Source organism: Bactrocera neohumeralis, unplaced genomic scaffold (genome assembly GCF_024586455.1).
Source record: "Bactrocera neohumeralis isolate Rockhampton unplaced genomic scaffold, APGP_CSIRO_Bneo_wtdbg2-racon-allhic-juicebox.fasta_v2 ctg49_3, whole genome shotgun sequence".
Classification (NCBI taxonomy): domain Eukaryota; kingdom Metazoa; phylum Arthropoda; class Insecta; order Diptera; family Tephritidae; genus Bactrocera; species Bactrocera neohumeralis.
The window spans coordinates 118,816-136,507 of NW_026091970.1; the positions used below are offsets into that span (position 1 = coordinate 118,816).

The 17,692-nt window shown below is 34.7% G+C and overlaps 1 protein-coding gene across 5 annotated transcripts in view; it reads left to right on the forward strand.

The window, feature by feature from the left end:
* Window positions 1–17,692, forward strand: part of LOC126767269 (CUGBP Elav-like family member 2) — a 186,200-nt gene that overhangs the window by 50,380 nt on the left and 118,128 nt on the right. For all 5 annotated transcript variants that reach the window (XR_007669044.1, XR_007669045.1, XM_050484838.1 and 2 more), the window contains exon 5: window positions 10,275–10,323. Coding sequence is in view for 3 of the 5 variants with exons in the window: in XM_050484838.1 (XP_050340795.1) it covers window positions 10,275–10,323 (49 nt within the window). In the remaining 2 variants the exon portion in view is untranslated. The remainder of the gene's footprint in view (window positions 1–10,274; window positions 10,324–17,692) is intronic.

Below are 17,692 nucleotides of genomic sequence, written 5' to 3' on the forward strand. Positions count from 1 at the left end.
TTGCGTAAAGAAATTTCAAAAACATCATTGTTATGAAGCACGAGGTTGAAAACTCTTTGAGTTTTGCTATTTAAAAATTTTCTTAGAAAACTGTTTTCGTATAGAAAATTAATTTTCTTAATAATAAGAAAATAGTGCTAAAACCGAATTTTTGAAAAATTTCATACACAATTTATTTTTATAGGTTATGTAAATTTTTTTTTAAACTTTATTTTGAATTTTGCGTAAATTTATACACACGAGTTCGAAAAATACTTGAGGTTATCTTTTTTAAAATTTTCTTAGAAAACTATATTCAAATAGAAAATTAAGGTTTTTGTTTTAAAGTAGAAAATAATTCTGAAACTGGGTTTTTGAAAATTGCCATATAAATTTTTTTTTATAGGATATGTAAAATTTTTTTTATTAATAGTATAATAATATTGAAAATAAAATTTGAAAAATTACTTATAAAAAACTTTTTCGTACAGAAACTTTAAAAATAAAAATATTTTTCAGATAAAAATTCTAAAACTCGAGTTCGGAAAATTTGGAAATAAAATTTTTTTTTTCGTCAAGAAGTTTTAAAATTATTTTTTATAAAAATATCATAGTTCTGAAACTTGAGGCTGAAAAAATTTTTGTATCATGGTTTTAGAAATTTCCAAATAAACCTTTTTTATATAGAAAATTTTGAAATTTGGAAATAAAAAAATTTTTTTTCGTCAAGAAGTTTTAAAATTATTTTTTATAAAAATATCATAGTTCTGAAACTTGAGGCTGAAAAAAATTTTGTATCATGGTTTTAGAAATTTCCAAATAAAATTTTTTTATTTAGAAAATTTTGAAATTTTATATACTATGTATATATTATTTATATAATACTTTGAACTCCAGCTTTTGTAAATTCTGAAACTCGTTTTTCAAAAATATTGCACAGAAAATCTAAAAAAGACTAATAAGATTAATCGGAAATTCGAGTTAAACAAAAGGGATAACAGTTTTGAAATTTTTAAATTAATTTGAATTTTTCAAGTTTTCCTAAATTCTGAACCTCGGGCTTAGAAAAACAATTAGGCCACCGTTTTCAAAGTTGTCATTAAATATATGTTTGCTATGAAGAGTTTGGAAATTTTTTTAATAATAATAAACGTTTAACTCTTAAATTCAAGTTAAAAAAAAATTTCCCGGTTTTGAAAATTGCTATATACAATTGATTCTTCATATAAAAAATTAAAAGAAAGAATAATAATAAAAATGGAACAGTTCATAAAAATATATAAAAACGCTTGAAATTATTCATATAAAAACGTTTTTGGTTTAGAAAACATTGAAATTTCTTTTAATAATTAATATGATTTTAACTATAATAAATCCTAAACAATTTCATACCCAAATTTAGAAAACTAATTAAGCCACCGTATTAAAAATTTTTATAAATAATAATAATAATTTTTTCTATGAAATATAAGGAATGTTTTTTAATAATATCAAAGGGTCAATTCTGAATTTCAAATTTAAAAAATTTCAGAGCTCTGTTTTGAAAATTTTCATTTAATTATATTTTTGTACTAAGCCTTTTTCATGTTTTTGCACAGCTTTCGGTATGAATTCTCATTTATTTTAAGCTCGCAGAAAAAAATCCCGAAGTAATTGTGCCAAGTTGACAATACTTGGTCGGATAAAATTGCGAGTGCCTTCCGATTACTTAGACCCAAATATCGTGTGAAGCACTCTTAAACTCATCATAAGGGTTGCTTAGGAAGCTGAATCGTTGATATATAGGATATAACACTCCTTATCTTTATATATATTTAGAAAGCTGAAAGATTTTATATAAAATTAGTGTGTGGAGACCCATCAATAGGGACCACGTCAGGATATCCAGTGTGATATGTGTGTTTTTCGTGATTTCATAATTGCCAAAATATAATTAGCCATTGTCTGGTTAAAAGTTACTAAAATTATATCAACAGTCCAATACAAACGCTATCCACAGCTTTATTTCGCCACAATATAAAATAACCATAAAATTAGCCACTAATTCCACTTTATGTTGGATTATTAATTGTTGGCATAAACAGCACATTAGCAGTTAAGCAGTTAAGCAGTTTCGAACATATTTTGGTAATTAAATTAAATGTTTTTTCGAATCGATTTTTCCTTTCACCGACACACAATGAACACGGCACGTGCATTTGATGGTTCTATTGTTTAAAGTTTACACATATGTGTATGTAGGTGAGTGAGTCAGCTTAACATACAATTCACATTTGACTGTCATTTCAGCTGTCATGCAAAAACAAAACTCCACTTTATTTGACAAACACAGTGTGACTTTTGCTGAGCGTAAATACTCCAATGCAATTAGCTGTCAAAACAGCATTTAAATGCAAAGTAAACAACCTGTGAAAAATCCTTTCAAATACTACAAGTGTGCACACACCCACTCACACACCTGCACTTATAACGTATACAACTACATTTACATAGCCAGACAGACAGAGCGAGTCAGCTGCAGAGATTTGCGCCAGCTCCGGCACAGGTAGAGCGCTACGAAATTCATTTACATTTAACACATACAGCCACGGGCCATATGTGTGTGAGTGTGTGTGTGAACAAACACCGAACCGAACACAAAAATAGTAAATACATTTGCGCAAATGAATTAAGCATTTCACAGCCCAGTGGGAAAAGTGAAGACAATTAAACAAAGCGTTAGTTGGGGTCTCGAGATTTTGAGGCTTGTGTAGAACTGACTGAAAATGGTAGAAAAGTGGCTTAGTGGAGACTCTTTTTATGCGTCCTGCAGGCAGTTTTGGTATTCTTTAGACACACGAACAAAGTCAGAATAAAATTTGTAATCAAAGATTAGGGCTACAGTTCAAGGAAAGGGGTATGTTGCCTCTTTTTAGTCACCGACAAGTTAAAATACCGTGAAATCATTAGATTAGGATTTCGGTCAGATAAAGCTTTAACGTGTACAAAGAGTCGCTCTCATAGGTATTTCTGGTGTTCTGTTAAATACACCAACAAAAGCTCTTAATGCCATATTACACATATTATCCGTGGATACTGCCGCCAAGTGCTTTACTGCAATGTGCGCTGTAAGGCTCAAGGAAGCTGAAATTTGAAGGGGTCAAAACAAAGGCACTTCAAAATTACCTCATGCATTCCTCAAAACATAGATTATTGCAACGCAGATGCTACTCGTGGCAGCCTTTTCTCCGCTCACATACCGACGACGGATTGGTGGATGGGAGGAGTCGCTGGAGAAAAGGCGTGGTGAGCTTTTTTAAGGATGGATCGAACCTAGGAGGAAAGTCGGAGAGGAGTCTTCTGTAAGCAACTCCCCGTCAATTTTGGCTTTAATATTACGAACCTCTGTAGTGTCTTTCAGGCAGTGCTTGATATTAAGGTGATGATAGACGTACTTATACGAAGTGTAGCAACCTTCAGGGAAGTTCAGGAAACAATCACTCGGAATGCTGACCGACATTACTAGCACTGTGCTTGCTGAGCTAGTCAAGGAGTGCCAGTTTTCACTAGAAATAGGTTCAAGCTGTTTTATCGTCAGATTCATTTGAGTCCTAGCGGAAAACGCTGGCAACTGTAAAGTCGATGAGCTACCTAGAGGCGGCATTCTTACCCTGGTCATATCCGAATGAAACCAAATTGGATCTTCATTGGCGTCTTGTAATTTTGTACTGAACCAATGGATCTCGTGTGCGCTTAGTAAGCTCTGGTCCACGATTTTCTCCGCAGAACGCTGGAGAACTTCTGAAGTACTTACCCTTAAGAGAGTTATTATTAGCGCAATAATAGTGTGAGGTTCATACTGGACATTGTCGATGTGTAAAGCCTTATGACCTATTATAAAGGAGTTTTAGGAAAAAAACAGGTCACGGGAGTACTTAGCTGTCCAAGTGATAACCCTATTTGAATCGATCCTTTAACATAACCTAACCCAACCCTAGATAAAACACAGTTTTTCTGCCCAATAACACCACGGAAGAGAAATCGCTTGAATGCTATATAGGGTAACTCTTCCACTTTGAAGTGGACTGACAAAAATTTGTTTAAGGAGGTGACAACTCGTTGTTTGCTAACTACCACGGAGAGGCTTAGACAGTTGTCACCTCAAAAGACCGTGTTATTCATATACTGCATAAACTATTAGAGAAATAAATTGTGATGGCACGATGAATATCGCATTGGCCACCCCGAATCCGAAAGGGTTTCTGCATTTGTTTCGTCGACGATGCTTGGGATCCACTGGTATATAATACAGACTTAGGAGCAATTAAATCAATGGACCTCATTGGCGAACAGACATCAAAGAAAGCAAAGACTTTCTAGTCGACCATAAACCAAAAACCACTTTTCACATCAACTCGATGCTGAAGTGGATATAAAGCAGTCCGAATTGGCGAAGGAAGTCGAACTCATGGCGTCGTCATCCATGTTTTCTAGATTTGGTGTCGCGTTACTTCTTTTTGTTTTCGAAGAAGAAAAATTCACTCAAATGGGTCAAATGAGATGGTTATCGCAATTATGGAAGCCCATTTTCAGATAGGTAAAAAACGTTTGGGAATCACTGGATGAGGTCCGAGTAAGAAAAAGTCACTCAAATGTGTCAAATGAATGACTGAATTATGGAAGCCTATTTGGCAGATCATCAGATGAGTAAAAAATGTTTGGGCATCGCTTGATCAGGTGCATCGAACTATAATGAGACTCGCCGGTAATAAAAAAAACTCATTTTTTGGTAATCTAAATAACTACTGAAGCACCCATGAAAAACTAAAACCAGCATAACCCTTAAAAGAGCTATTTCCACACCAGTTGCAAAGTAGTACGATTTTCTACAGGGTATATAGGCATTCGATAAGTGCAGCGTTATTTAGTTTGGAATCAGATGCACGGAAATAGTGAAAACTGCACGACAAGTATACGCCTGTCAGTTGCTTTAATGAACATTTTAGTTATTCCACACACTCACTTACATACATGCATACATCTGTATCTGTGTGTATAAAGAGTGCGGCTGATCCCAACAAAAGCGAAGATACAGCATTTCTACGCGGCAGCAACGTCATACAGCCAGAGGAGGAATTGATTTTTTCCGTTGACGTGCGAGAAAATGTCAAGCTTTTAATGCATGTTTGTCATTTCGATTATTTCAGGTAAATTAAGTAGCTCCAAGTACATGCAACCACGTACAAACGTGTATGTATGGCACATATATATGTGTGTGTGTGCTTGCATGCATTTAAGTAATAGCACAAACACACACACACTACCGTGCATGCGTAGCCATTTGTTGGGGTTTAATTTTACTCCGTAGTTAACGAATGAGTCGGCAGCTGCTGGTTACTCACAACACGAACACACACATAGCGGCTAGGTGAGCGCAAGCACAGGTACACACTCACACCCTCACCAGTGTTTAAGTGCAGTTGAGTGCTTGCGCACGGACTTTTCAGTGCATAAAAAGGGATTGGAAATGACGCCACTTGGTCATGGCTTGTGACGCAAATGTGGGCGCTGCCCGAGTATTATGCGAAGCTGACCATTGGTTTGCGCAATTACACGTGGCATTGCACGCACTCAATTTAGCACACATACACATACATGCATGCAGATTGTGATACACGTACATGCACCCATGCAGATAGTCATACACATACATGCATACATATAAAGTAGTGCCTGTGCAGCTATGGGTGCAAGGGTACAACGTGTCGTATACGTAATGTTTTGTGTTTTTTTTTGCAGGAAATGGCAGCGGCTAAAGTCTATTCCACACCATATACTTCGATTTTCCATTAACAATTTGAATATGTAAATCTGTTTACAAAAACATTATAGCAACGCAGACACTCTACTTACTTAACACATACTACATATAAATATGTATGTATATTGCCGTTTGCATTCACGTGTGCCTGGTTGTGTTTGTAGCGCAGTGGCATACGTTCTAAGTTTGTATGCGGTTATTTGCATACAAGTGTCGTACACTTACAATAGGATTATGCCCAGTAATTGAATCAACTAATTGCCTAGTCATTAAGCAAACACATAACCGAGCTTTGAGTACATCTGATCAACGCTTGTTTATGTACTCACAAATCACCGCATATGTGTGCGCATTAGTGTGCGTATGTGTATGTATTGGCAGCAAATGTGTTGGCATGTGATATGTTTACCTAACAACACAACCAAGAATATTATAAATTGCTAGAATAAACATTTTAAATTTAATTTAAAAATTTATAAAATTAATTGCCTTTAATAATAAGGCAATAAAACTAAAATAAGTAAATATATATGCCAGAATATTGTTATCAGAAAATATCGAAATTAAATTTAGACTGAGTTTTTGAGATGTCGATCTGGAATTTGGCACACGATCTTTTCTCTCCAAGATGGTGCTCAATAGCAAGTTCTTATACGGAAAACCTTTTTATTTGGCGAGATATCTTTACGAAATTTAGTATAGATTATTTTCTAAAGCAAGGCTATGATATCTGAAGAAGAGTTTTAGATCGGACTATTATAGCATATAGCTCCCATACAAACCGAACGATCAAATACCTGTCCTTGTAGGGAAAACTTTTTTATTTGCAGAGATATCGTCACCAAATTTGGCGCAAATTATTTTCAAATATAAGGCTATAATACTTGAAGAAATTTTCTAAATCGAACTACTATAGCATATAGCTGCCATACAAACCGAACGATCAAATACCTGTCCTTGTAAGGAAAACTTTTTTATTTGAAGAGATATTTTCACCAAATTTGGCGCAAATTATTTTCAAATATAAGGCTGTAATACCTAAAGAAATTTTCTAAATCGAACTACTATAGCATATAGCTGCCATACAAACCGAACGATCAAAATCAAGTTCTTATATGAAAAACTTTTTTATTTGACAAAATATCTTCATTTAATTAGGAGTAGAATATTTTCTAAAATAACGCTTTGATATCAGAAGAATTTGTTTAGATCGGACTACTGTAGCATATGGCTGCCATACAAACTAAACGATCAAATACCTGTCCTTGTATGGAAAAATTGTTTATTTGTCGAGATCTCGAGATATTTCCGAAGATAACATTAAAACATCTGAAGAAAATTTCCAGATCGGATTACTATAATATATAGCTATATATAACATAAAGCTGCCACACAAAATGGCCGAATAAAGTTCAGGTATGAAAACTTCCATATACTTACATATGTATGTATGTGTAACTTATGTGTAACTTATGTGTATTGAATTCTAACTTCGACAAAGCCGAACTTAACGTTTTTGCTGGTTTCTAATTTAATGTTCATTACTTTCTAGGGCCAAAATTGGATATTTTTCAAAATATTCAGTTTTTCAAAATTTGCAATTTTTCAAAATTTACAATTTATCAAAATTTGCAGTTTTTCAAAATTTTCAGTTTTTCAAAATTTTCAGTTTTCCAAAGTTTGCGATTTTTCAAAATTTTAAGTTATTCAAAATTTGCAATTTTTTAAAATTTACAATTTTTCAAAATTCGCAACTTTTAAATTTCGGTTAATTATTCGTGTAGCCCTAACACACTTCACCTACCAAAAGTGTCACTCAGTTCGAAATTTGCACTAGCTGTCCTTAAAACTGTTTCATAACCATGATTTCATTACTTACTAAGCATGCTTGCCTACATTTTCTTCGTCGCCATCATTTACTGTCATCGAACGCACACATTTTCTTTTTAATTGCCTTTGATTGTGCATGTTTAGGGTGAGAGTTGCGAGCGAATTCGTACGAAACGCTTTGTATTGTAAAGTAATCAGCCATTTGTTACTTCAAATAGAGCAACACCAAGAGATAAAAGCAGTCCTTACGAAACAAAAGTAGTAGCGCATACATACATACATGCAAATGTACTTGTAGACTCCTTTAGTGTGCTCTACGAGGCATAGCCTCAAACGAATGCATGTGTTGGCATACATGTGCTGTTGGATATACTATAGGCTAGAGATGGGAGGCTTTTTTTAACAACGTTTAGTGGATGCATGGTGTTGCGCAAGACTTCGAATGAAATATTGGCGTTTATTTGATAGCCAAAAAAACTACAAAATATTTCTTTTAATTAAAAAAAAATCACGTTACTGATCTTCAAGAAGCAATTTAAGCAGCAAACAAAATGCTTCGAACTCTTTTTATGACAATGCTCAAGTAACTTTCCTCGATAAATTGCCTAAAACGAGTAGATATTTTTTATCGAACAAATGGAAAATATTCTTTAGAATAAAGGTATACAAAAATTACTAAATTTCTAATAAATGGTATTTATTTGCTTTAAATGGGCTATACAAAATGGTTGCTGAGGTCAACCAAATGATTATGGAGAAATTCCTCTTCCAAAATTTTACTATCCAATCGATTTTTCATCTCCAATATTTAGACAACATCCATAATTTTTGCCAAAAATGTTTTATTGTTATCAATATATATCGACACTTTCGATAATTTTCGACAAAACGTCGCTTTCGACTTTGAATATTTATAAAACAGTTCCAAATTGAATATAGACTTTTAATATGTTTTGGAAATCTCCAATTTTTCATGTTTTTTATTAACGATAAGCCTTCGATAACTTTGGACAGCTTTCAGCTTTATATGTTAATACAGAAAATTGAACAAAATTTTAACAAAAAAAATTTTTAATTTGTAATACGATAATTTCTATCATCAATACATACTGTCACAATCGATAATTACAGAAAAATTTTTCTTCCGAAATTTTAGTATCCAATCGGCTTTTGACATTTAATATTCATAGGAAACCAATGATTTTTCTACTTTTAATTATCAATATAAAATAAGCACTTCCGATAATTTTCGATATACGATAATAACTTTCGATTATTTTCGATATAGAATCAGAACTTTCGATTACTTTCGATAGCATATATGTTTTGACTTATGAAATAGTTTTTGAACTAATTGAACCATTGAAAGTATGTGGATTTGTATTATGAATATTTATTTTTCACTAACGATACATACCGTCACTTTCGATAAAATAACACCTCTGACCTTAAGAATTTGAAAATTAAAATTTGTTTTCAAATTAATTTAAAAATATTCACTTTCAATTATTAATCGGCTTTAGAAAGTGAATATTTATAGCGAATCTACGATTTTATTTACTCTCCTTTATCGATATACATATGTATCGGCACTTTCAATAACTTTCGATAGCACATCTCTTTTGACAATCAATGTTTGTTGTAAACTTTTAAATTTTTATAACGAATATTTACTTTCAATTATCGATACATATCGTAAATTTCGATAACTTAACCATTTAGGGCTTGTATGATAATACAATAAATAGATTTCGTTAACAAATTGATTAAAAATATAATTTACTTTTACTTCTTGGTTTCTATTACAAGAAAAAAATTGCTTTATCTTCCTTTTTCAAAACCTTACCCTGCAGTATCGATTATTCAGGCATTATCGTATTTCAAAATATCATCACACTCCACAACTCCAAAAAGGTTCTGACTTAGATAAAACAACTATTTTCGTCAATAGTCCACAAGCAGGCATGGTATATTATATCATATTTGACCTTGAATATTTCTAGAAAAATTCGATAGCAATTTAAAACTGGAAATGTTATCATTTTTAAATGTTATTGGTACAACTTTCTTAACCATATTTCCCCAAACAAAGTATTAAAAACCTACTTTTAATTATCGATAAATATCGCCAGTCATTCGATAACACAACACACACCACTATAGCAAGCAAACAGCTACTGACTAACACATACCAGCTATTTTCATCAAGAGTCCACAAACATGCAGCGTTGTTAGACAGTGCATTGGCTGGTAAGTGGAAAAAGTAGTGGATGAAAAAGTAATCAAAAGCCTTTCAAAATGCCGAACTGATCGACTACTTTGGCCAATTGTGCTCTTCACGTTGTACACCTTTTATGAGAATGCAAAGAAATGGTGGGAGGGGTAGCAACTCTGGCTTAGAGCATACAATTGGCGTTGTTATTGAGTTTCTGTTTGTATTCGGAGCGTTCGTCCGGCAGTCAATGGTAATGGTTGCATGAATGTGGAAAATGAAAGAATGATGTTGTTACTGTTATATCATTGCTCTGTGCTTTTGTTGTTGTTGCTGTTGTTGTTTTTTGTTCATACCAATCTGTGCTAAACCTTTGTAAAGTTTGCATTTACATTTGCGAATTGATTAAATCATTTTTTATTGGATTGTTTTTTGCTGTTTTTTTCTTTGCAGATGCATCATCCCATTCAAATGAAGCCGGCTGATAGCGAAAATAGAAATGGTAAGTTGTATATGGTGTTTATTATTTTTGTGTTTTTTTTTTTTTGTTATTTTTCTAAAGAGATCAAAGTATTAAGTACTGAGTTATGGTTGGGATCAATTTCAACTGTTTATTTAAATCTTAAATTATACAAAAAAATTGAAGGTGTGAAAAACTGTTGCACTATGATTGTTCTCTGGAAAGATTTACCATAGATCATCTCTTATAGTTATTATCTTATTTGCTTATATTATTAAAAAATCGACTAGATGGTAAAGATGATTGTGCCTTTTGTATTTGTCAATACTATAAAAGTTCCTAAAATTGTTAAAATGTTTTGGTGATAAAGGAAAAAAGGTATTGTCATATAAACTAATTGTCCACAATATCGAAGTATTAAAGATAAAAGCATAAGCAAAATGCTATTTGAGGACTTTTCTTTATCAAAAATGAAGATATATGATCGATGGTTATTGTATATTATTTCTTTCTTTTCAAGACTCACTTCTTCATGACACTCATGTCATGTTTCTGTTTCTCTTATTCACTAACTTTTTTCTTGCCAAAAGGATTCTTACTCAATTGTATTAATCACATGAAAATTTGTCTCCATGCGGTATGATATGAACACACAGACAGAGCTGAAAAACTAACGACACTGCATTTAGAAGAAGATAAGAGAGAGAGAGAGAGAGAGAGAGAGAGAGATAGATAAGTAAATGAGAATTGCACCGCGACCTAAAGTCTATTGTGCCCTCAGAGAGGGCGTGTCTACTATGTAAAACTTTTACGCCTCTTTATTGCTGTTGCAGCTGCTGCACGTTCCTATTGTTTTTGAAAACACATATTAAATTGTATTTAGAAGAATACTTATCTTGACTGCCAGTAAATAACTATTAGATCTGCTGTTAAACCCTCTGGAATCATATTTTCCATACCTTATAAGCATAATGATATCTCTCTTTAGCCAACAAAGAGCCACATACTATATCTTGATTTACTTTTTTAAACTGAAACAAACTCTCTTTCATATCCAACGAGGTCTGTTTCATTAATTTGTTGCTGGAAGTCTCGTTGTGAAAGCCCGCTTGTCGTGACTGTCCACGATTGTTGAAATATATCGCTATAGTTCGTGTTTGAAATATGTTTTATGGTGATGGATTACCTCTCCAAGAATATAGTTCATCGCCAGTTTTCCTTTTATACAGACCCTTTCCATTAAGTGTTGGGAGTTAATAGTCTGTTCGTTTATAGGGATCTTACATGGCATTATATATGTAGGCATTTGCAATGATATATTTATGCAGGTCGCTTTCTACATATCAAACACAAGTTTGAGCTCATAAAATGAGCATTCAAGGCGTATTGCCTTACCTCGTTATCAATGACATCGAGTTACTTTGTGATAAGACTAGTTTGGGTGTCAGCCCACAGCAAAATCATAAAGCTGGCGAGCTGGCAAGGAAAGGCACTCTAGCTCCGTTAGCAGTGGTAAGGTAACGGAACGGTACTTCACTTTCATCGTGATTTATACTTCTAGATAGCTCGGCTTCGCGTGAGCTTGTCCAGCGCAGGGCTACTATCGGTTCATGTGCTGTCGCAAGATCTTCTCGACCCTATAGCGATGGTAAGGCACCCTGGGAGCTCTTTACCCTCAGTAAGGTTAACCTGATTCCAACTGTGGGTGTGTTTTATAAAAGCAGGTCAGCGTATCTACTTTGAGAATCCTACTGAAAGTCAGCTGCAGAAGCTATATAACATGATACTAGATGAAAGGATCTCGAACCCTCTCAATTGCCCGGGTTTTTGGGATAAAGGCTTAAACACTTGGGAGCTCATACTCTCCAATGTCCCACCGAGCTAGTGGAAATACAAAATAAACGTTAAAGCAAATTTGTACTGACTGGCCACAATGCTTTTGCTGACTTAGATATAGGGCCGGCTACACAAAGGACTGCATTTAGCAGTTCAAGGGCGATCATTAGATCAGCTATAGCACGCTGTTAAGCAGAGCACTTGATCGCACTATGTCAGAGCCTTAAGCTTTCACTCAAAGTCCAATTTGAGCTGGTTTATGCATCTTTTCAAGGGTCTGTTCACTGTAGCCAGGATAAGTCAGTTGGGAGAATAGTTTAAATAGAGCAGTTGCCAGCGAAAACCCTCCAAGTCGCATGCATATATCGGTGTAAAAAACTTAATTACCGTTAATTCAAAGCTAACACTAATTGTAAAATTCCAGAAAGAAGTCAAATCATAATTACATACCCATATGTATGTGTATATATGTACATATGTTGCTAGTACTTTTTCATACCAACCGTTGCAACTGTTCGAAATTATTCTCCATTTTTCGCATTTGCTGCTCATGCATGCATCTGTGTGTGTGTGTATTTAAAAGCTCGTTAAAATATGCCGAAATATTTCACAGTCGTAACAGTCAAAACGAGTGAAAATTCAATATCATTTCTTAGCAATAAACCGGTTTTGCCTGCCGCCTTTGCGAAATGTTCGGCAATTTCGCAGCTCAAGCCTTGAATTCGTGTTTATCTGCGAAACGATTCCAATAAACATTCCCAAGTATCACTGATATGCCGCATGCCAAAGACTAACACAAACAACAAAAGCAACAACAACTGCAGTAGTCAACGAGTTGCAATAAGTTCGAAAGTATGCGCTGCCATGAAAACGGCCACGTACAAGTAGTAACATATTTTGATAAGGATGTCTATATAGGGATACAATGCGCTGCGTTCAAGGATATATTTTCGATAAGTAGTATGTGTTTGAGTAGTGAAACAGCAGCCAGACGCACTCGCCTACACACAAAGCTAAAGATAAAAACAATTGGAAGTAGTGCATTCTAGAGGATTTTTGTTGTATTGCTAGTCTACTTAATTGGTCGCACCAAAATTAATTTTTCATTTCCTGAGGTGCCTATTAGTTTTTAGACCACCTCAAACAACGATAAGTTCAGCACGAATGTCTCTCTTGAGCTTCTCAATGGTGCGAAGTTTACTAATGTACTATTTTACTTTTTAAATATCACTTAAAAAAAGTTAGGGACAGCCAAATCTGGAGAAATGAATTTTCTCTCCACGCAGCTCATTTTAATAACAGACGTTCAGGGAATTTTTTTGTAGAAACTGAAAGCTTGACAAAGATGTCGCTGACTTTATTTTGTTTTAAAAGTATAGCCCTGTGATTGTGTTTGATCGAGTACCGTTCCTATCAGTCACTTTTCGGTCATATGAAGTCATTTCAACCATCTCGAATAGTTGGATTTTCTTTTCCCCAGGATAGGTATGATTGAATTTTATGGCTGATACTCAACGTGAGGATTGCACTTGGACTGCTATATACAGTTCTTTCTAAAGCCATAAATTCCTCTCATAGAATTTGGTCACAAATCTTCCATTGCGTTTTACTTCTATTCCCACTTGTTCTCCTGGATGTCGAAGTGGTTTAGGTTTGACCTCGCATTGTCGCGGCCATCAAAAAGGATGTATTCAGAGCTTCTATGTATGTCGTCTTCTTCCAAACAGCATAACTGGCATCTGGAAACACTGCGAAAGGGCAATGACTAGTTAAAACTTCAACAAGTAGGGAAAGTCCTACTTAATTGAAAGCGCCTCCTGTTATATAATTTAGGCCAAAAGGGCCTTCAGGCCACGCCAGTTCTAGTGGTTGCCTGGCGCTTGCCGAACTCCTCTGAAATTGACTCAGTTTTATCAAAAACACAAGCCTACGAATGGTACAAAGCCTTCAAAGACGGTCGAGAGATCGTTGAAGACATACCTTGCTCTGAACGATCCTCTTCGACCTCTTCAACTGATGAAGTTATTAAAAAGTTGAATCCTTCACTTTTGCAAATCATCATGCAAGTTTTAGAGAGATGGCAAGACATTTTGGTGGATATTTTGGGTATGAAACGCGTCTTGCTCGAAAATGTGCCATATCAAAAGGACTTTTGGATGAACTGTTTTAGACCTCCAGTAAATTCATTCCTTGCAGTATCCACTTATAAAAGGGTTTATATCAATGCACAGTGTACATATAAATGCTCTCATATGTACGTACGTACATTAACACTAACAAGTTAAACAATAGACACCCTCGCATACACTTGTTACAGAAAAAGCATAGAGTTGCTAGCATACAAAGCGGGACCAAGTGCTTATCTTTTACAATCTTGCATGTTGTCTTCTGCTACAAGAAGAGTACGCTTTTACATACCAACTACACATATGGTTTTGTACTATATACAAGGATTTAGAAAAATCTGTCTGTATATATTTTCAAGCGCCACTCATCCGATGTTTGCAAGTATCGCGCAGCTGAGCTAACTGGCGAGCCAATATTGTTATTGACCAGCAACTTTACAACAGTGAATACTACCATATTTGTTGCGATGTCGCGTATACTCCACAGTGGCCAACAAGCGCCGTTAGTGAAACACGAGAGAGTTGAAGCAACACTAAAGTCAATGCAACTATAATATTTGCAGGAGCAGTTTGTGCCACATTGCTGTAGTTAACCACACTAACGGTTGTTGAACGAAAGTTTGCACGTAAATGACCACTCTTGTATATATATAATATATAAAGGGTATTTTTTCTAGACATGTGTTTGCAAGAAAAGAATAGTACCCAACTAATTTAATGTTCTGGCAAAGAATTTATTTTTGTTATAAAGTTAAAGGTTTACCATCATGTTTCGGGTCAGTGACCGCCCCTGCTGACTCAAATAAATTCCAGCCTTGAGGCGCAATTTTCAACCACCTTTTGTCGCATGCCAGCAAGAACGTGCCGAATATTCTCTTCTAATACGTCAGTTATCTCGAGCTTATCTGCTTGGACTAGCGACTTCAGATGACCTCACAGTAAATAGCCCAGCGCTGCAAAATCGCATGATCTTGGATCCTACGCTGCAAACCCATAATGCGACTTAACACGTTCTCCAAAAGTTTCCTTCAATAGATTGTTTGCTTCGTTGTATATATGGCAAGTAGCGCTGTCTTGTGGAAACCAAAGCTTGTCCAGGTCAATCTTTTCCAATTCAATGCAGAAATTGACTCTGATCTTGGCTCCATAGCGTTCTCTATTGACTGTAATATTGTAAATAGATTTTTTGCAGTCTGTTCAGTATGAAAACACCCGTTATGTAAGACAGTTTTTAGCGCAGTGCCGCGTACACAGCGAGATAGAACCCTGAACGCGGTGAAAAATGTGGTTACTCGAGGCAAAAACTTTGCCGTTAATTAAAATAAATTCATAAAATTTATATTTGTTTTTTGTTATTTTATGAATTTTATTAGGTCATCTAATAATTTTGTATTAACTCATATAAAAAATATATAATCAATTCATATAAAATCTTAATATTATAGCAGAAAGTAAATAATGTTTTTGAGATTGAAAAGCATATATATTTCCTTTTAGATATGATTCCACTTACGATCCAAAAATTTCTTAAAAAACAAGCATAACAAATTTTAAATATGGTCTCCATATGGAATAAATTTGGTTCATAAAAGTACAACGAAACCTGGGATAAGATAGAGCTTATCATACAAAAAATATCGAAACGAAAAACACACAGGACATCCGTATCGAAATTTAGTCTAACATAAACTAAAATAACCTAACCAAATCTAAACTCGAACATAGGTTAGGTTAACCTGATAATCGCACGAGCCACACATAGACCAGTTTTGGTCCTTTGCGATACCAGATGTATTTCAGTTGCTAGAGTTGCTCTTTTAGGATGCCTACGCTTGACGGAGACTCTGCGGCCTCACGATCCATACCTTCTCCAGTGAAGTCTCACGGTATGGACCCTAGATTCTTACAGCGTAGTCCTGTCAATGTGGAACAAGTACGCAAGAGATGCTCCATTGTTTCCCTGGTTCCTTGCTCTAGACATTCCTTGCAGTCTTCTCTGTCTGAATTTCGAACATAATTCATAAACATATTTGAGTTAGACACTCAAGCGCCTTTAAAGTAAAACACATTTCGAACAACAACTCTAGACTCACCAAAAATACCAAGCACCTTAAAACCCCTCAAGCATTAAGCTCGTGCAAACTTCGTCATACACCCTACTCCTCTATATACTATATACGAGTATAAACACACTTACTCCTTGCGCACCCATTTAAAACAATCATTATGCAACAATGTTTTCTCTCACTTCCTTTAGCCGGAACTTCTATTTCTTCCGTGTGTTTCCGTTAGTACAAGGACCCAATACTACACTTTTATTATTATTGTTATTGTAATAGTTATCGCTGCTGTTGCAGTTGTTGCATATTTATTTAACGGCGCTTTTTCAAAATAACCTTTACAAGGCAAACGTGCGCAAAGTGTGGAATCTTCTGCTGGCCAGATATGTAATTACACATTCGTTTAAGTATGCGTGCCCGAACACGTGTAAGTCAGTGTATAATTACGATTTAAGCAGACGTGAGCGCTTTGGAAAATATGTTTACGCTTTTATTGAGTGGCAATGTGGGATTTGCGGCGGCTGCTTCGAAATGGACGGCTGGGAAATTGCTGTGCATTGATGGGAAATAAGGGAAATGTGCGTCTTCGTAAAGTTTTATGTGATAACTGTAATTTGTGTATATATATATAGAATAGTGCTTGGGTATACAAGTAATCAAGCTTCTTCAAAAGGTTGATTTAAGGTCAACATTAAGATCAAGCTCCACGGCCAACATTGGTAGTGTTCAGGAACACAAAAGTCATAAAAATACATATTTTTCATTATCCCTATCTTCATCTTCTGACAGCAGCGTATGACGATCAGGTTATAACCTCAAAACCAGAGAACGAAACTTTATCACAGATCCTAGAAGGTCGTAAATAAAATAAATTATCTTAAATGGAAAGTAAGTCCAGATCTTTTAAATTTTTATATAGAAATATTTTAGAAGAGTTGTATCTCAAACGATAACCGGAAAGGAATCAAATCGGTTTAGGAACTTCTCTAACGAAATTATAGACACAATAATGACCGGTAGCCAAAAATATGTTAGAAGAGAGTATTACAGTTTTTTTTTCAGGTTGAAGATAGTGTTGAAGTTACTGTTACTCCCAGAGCTAAAATGTGCCCGAGAAATGGGTCTAAAGTAGTAATTGCAGAGCTTAAATGCTGCAATAAGCTATCTGACTACAAGTATTCCGAAAATCTTCATTTTTGTAAGAAAAAGAGGAGTTGCACCTATCAGTGGAAGTAAACCTTTTTAAAATTTATTCAAGCTTAAAGCGTTTCGAGAATTTTATCAGAAAGGTTTTGAGTTTATAAAAAGTTTCGAACAGAGTTGCCACCCATCTATGAAATTAAAATTAAAACACTGCAAAATAGCTGCAAACATAAAAGCAATAGCAGA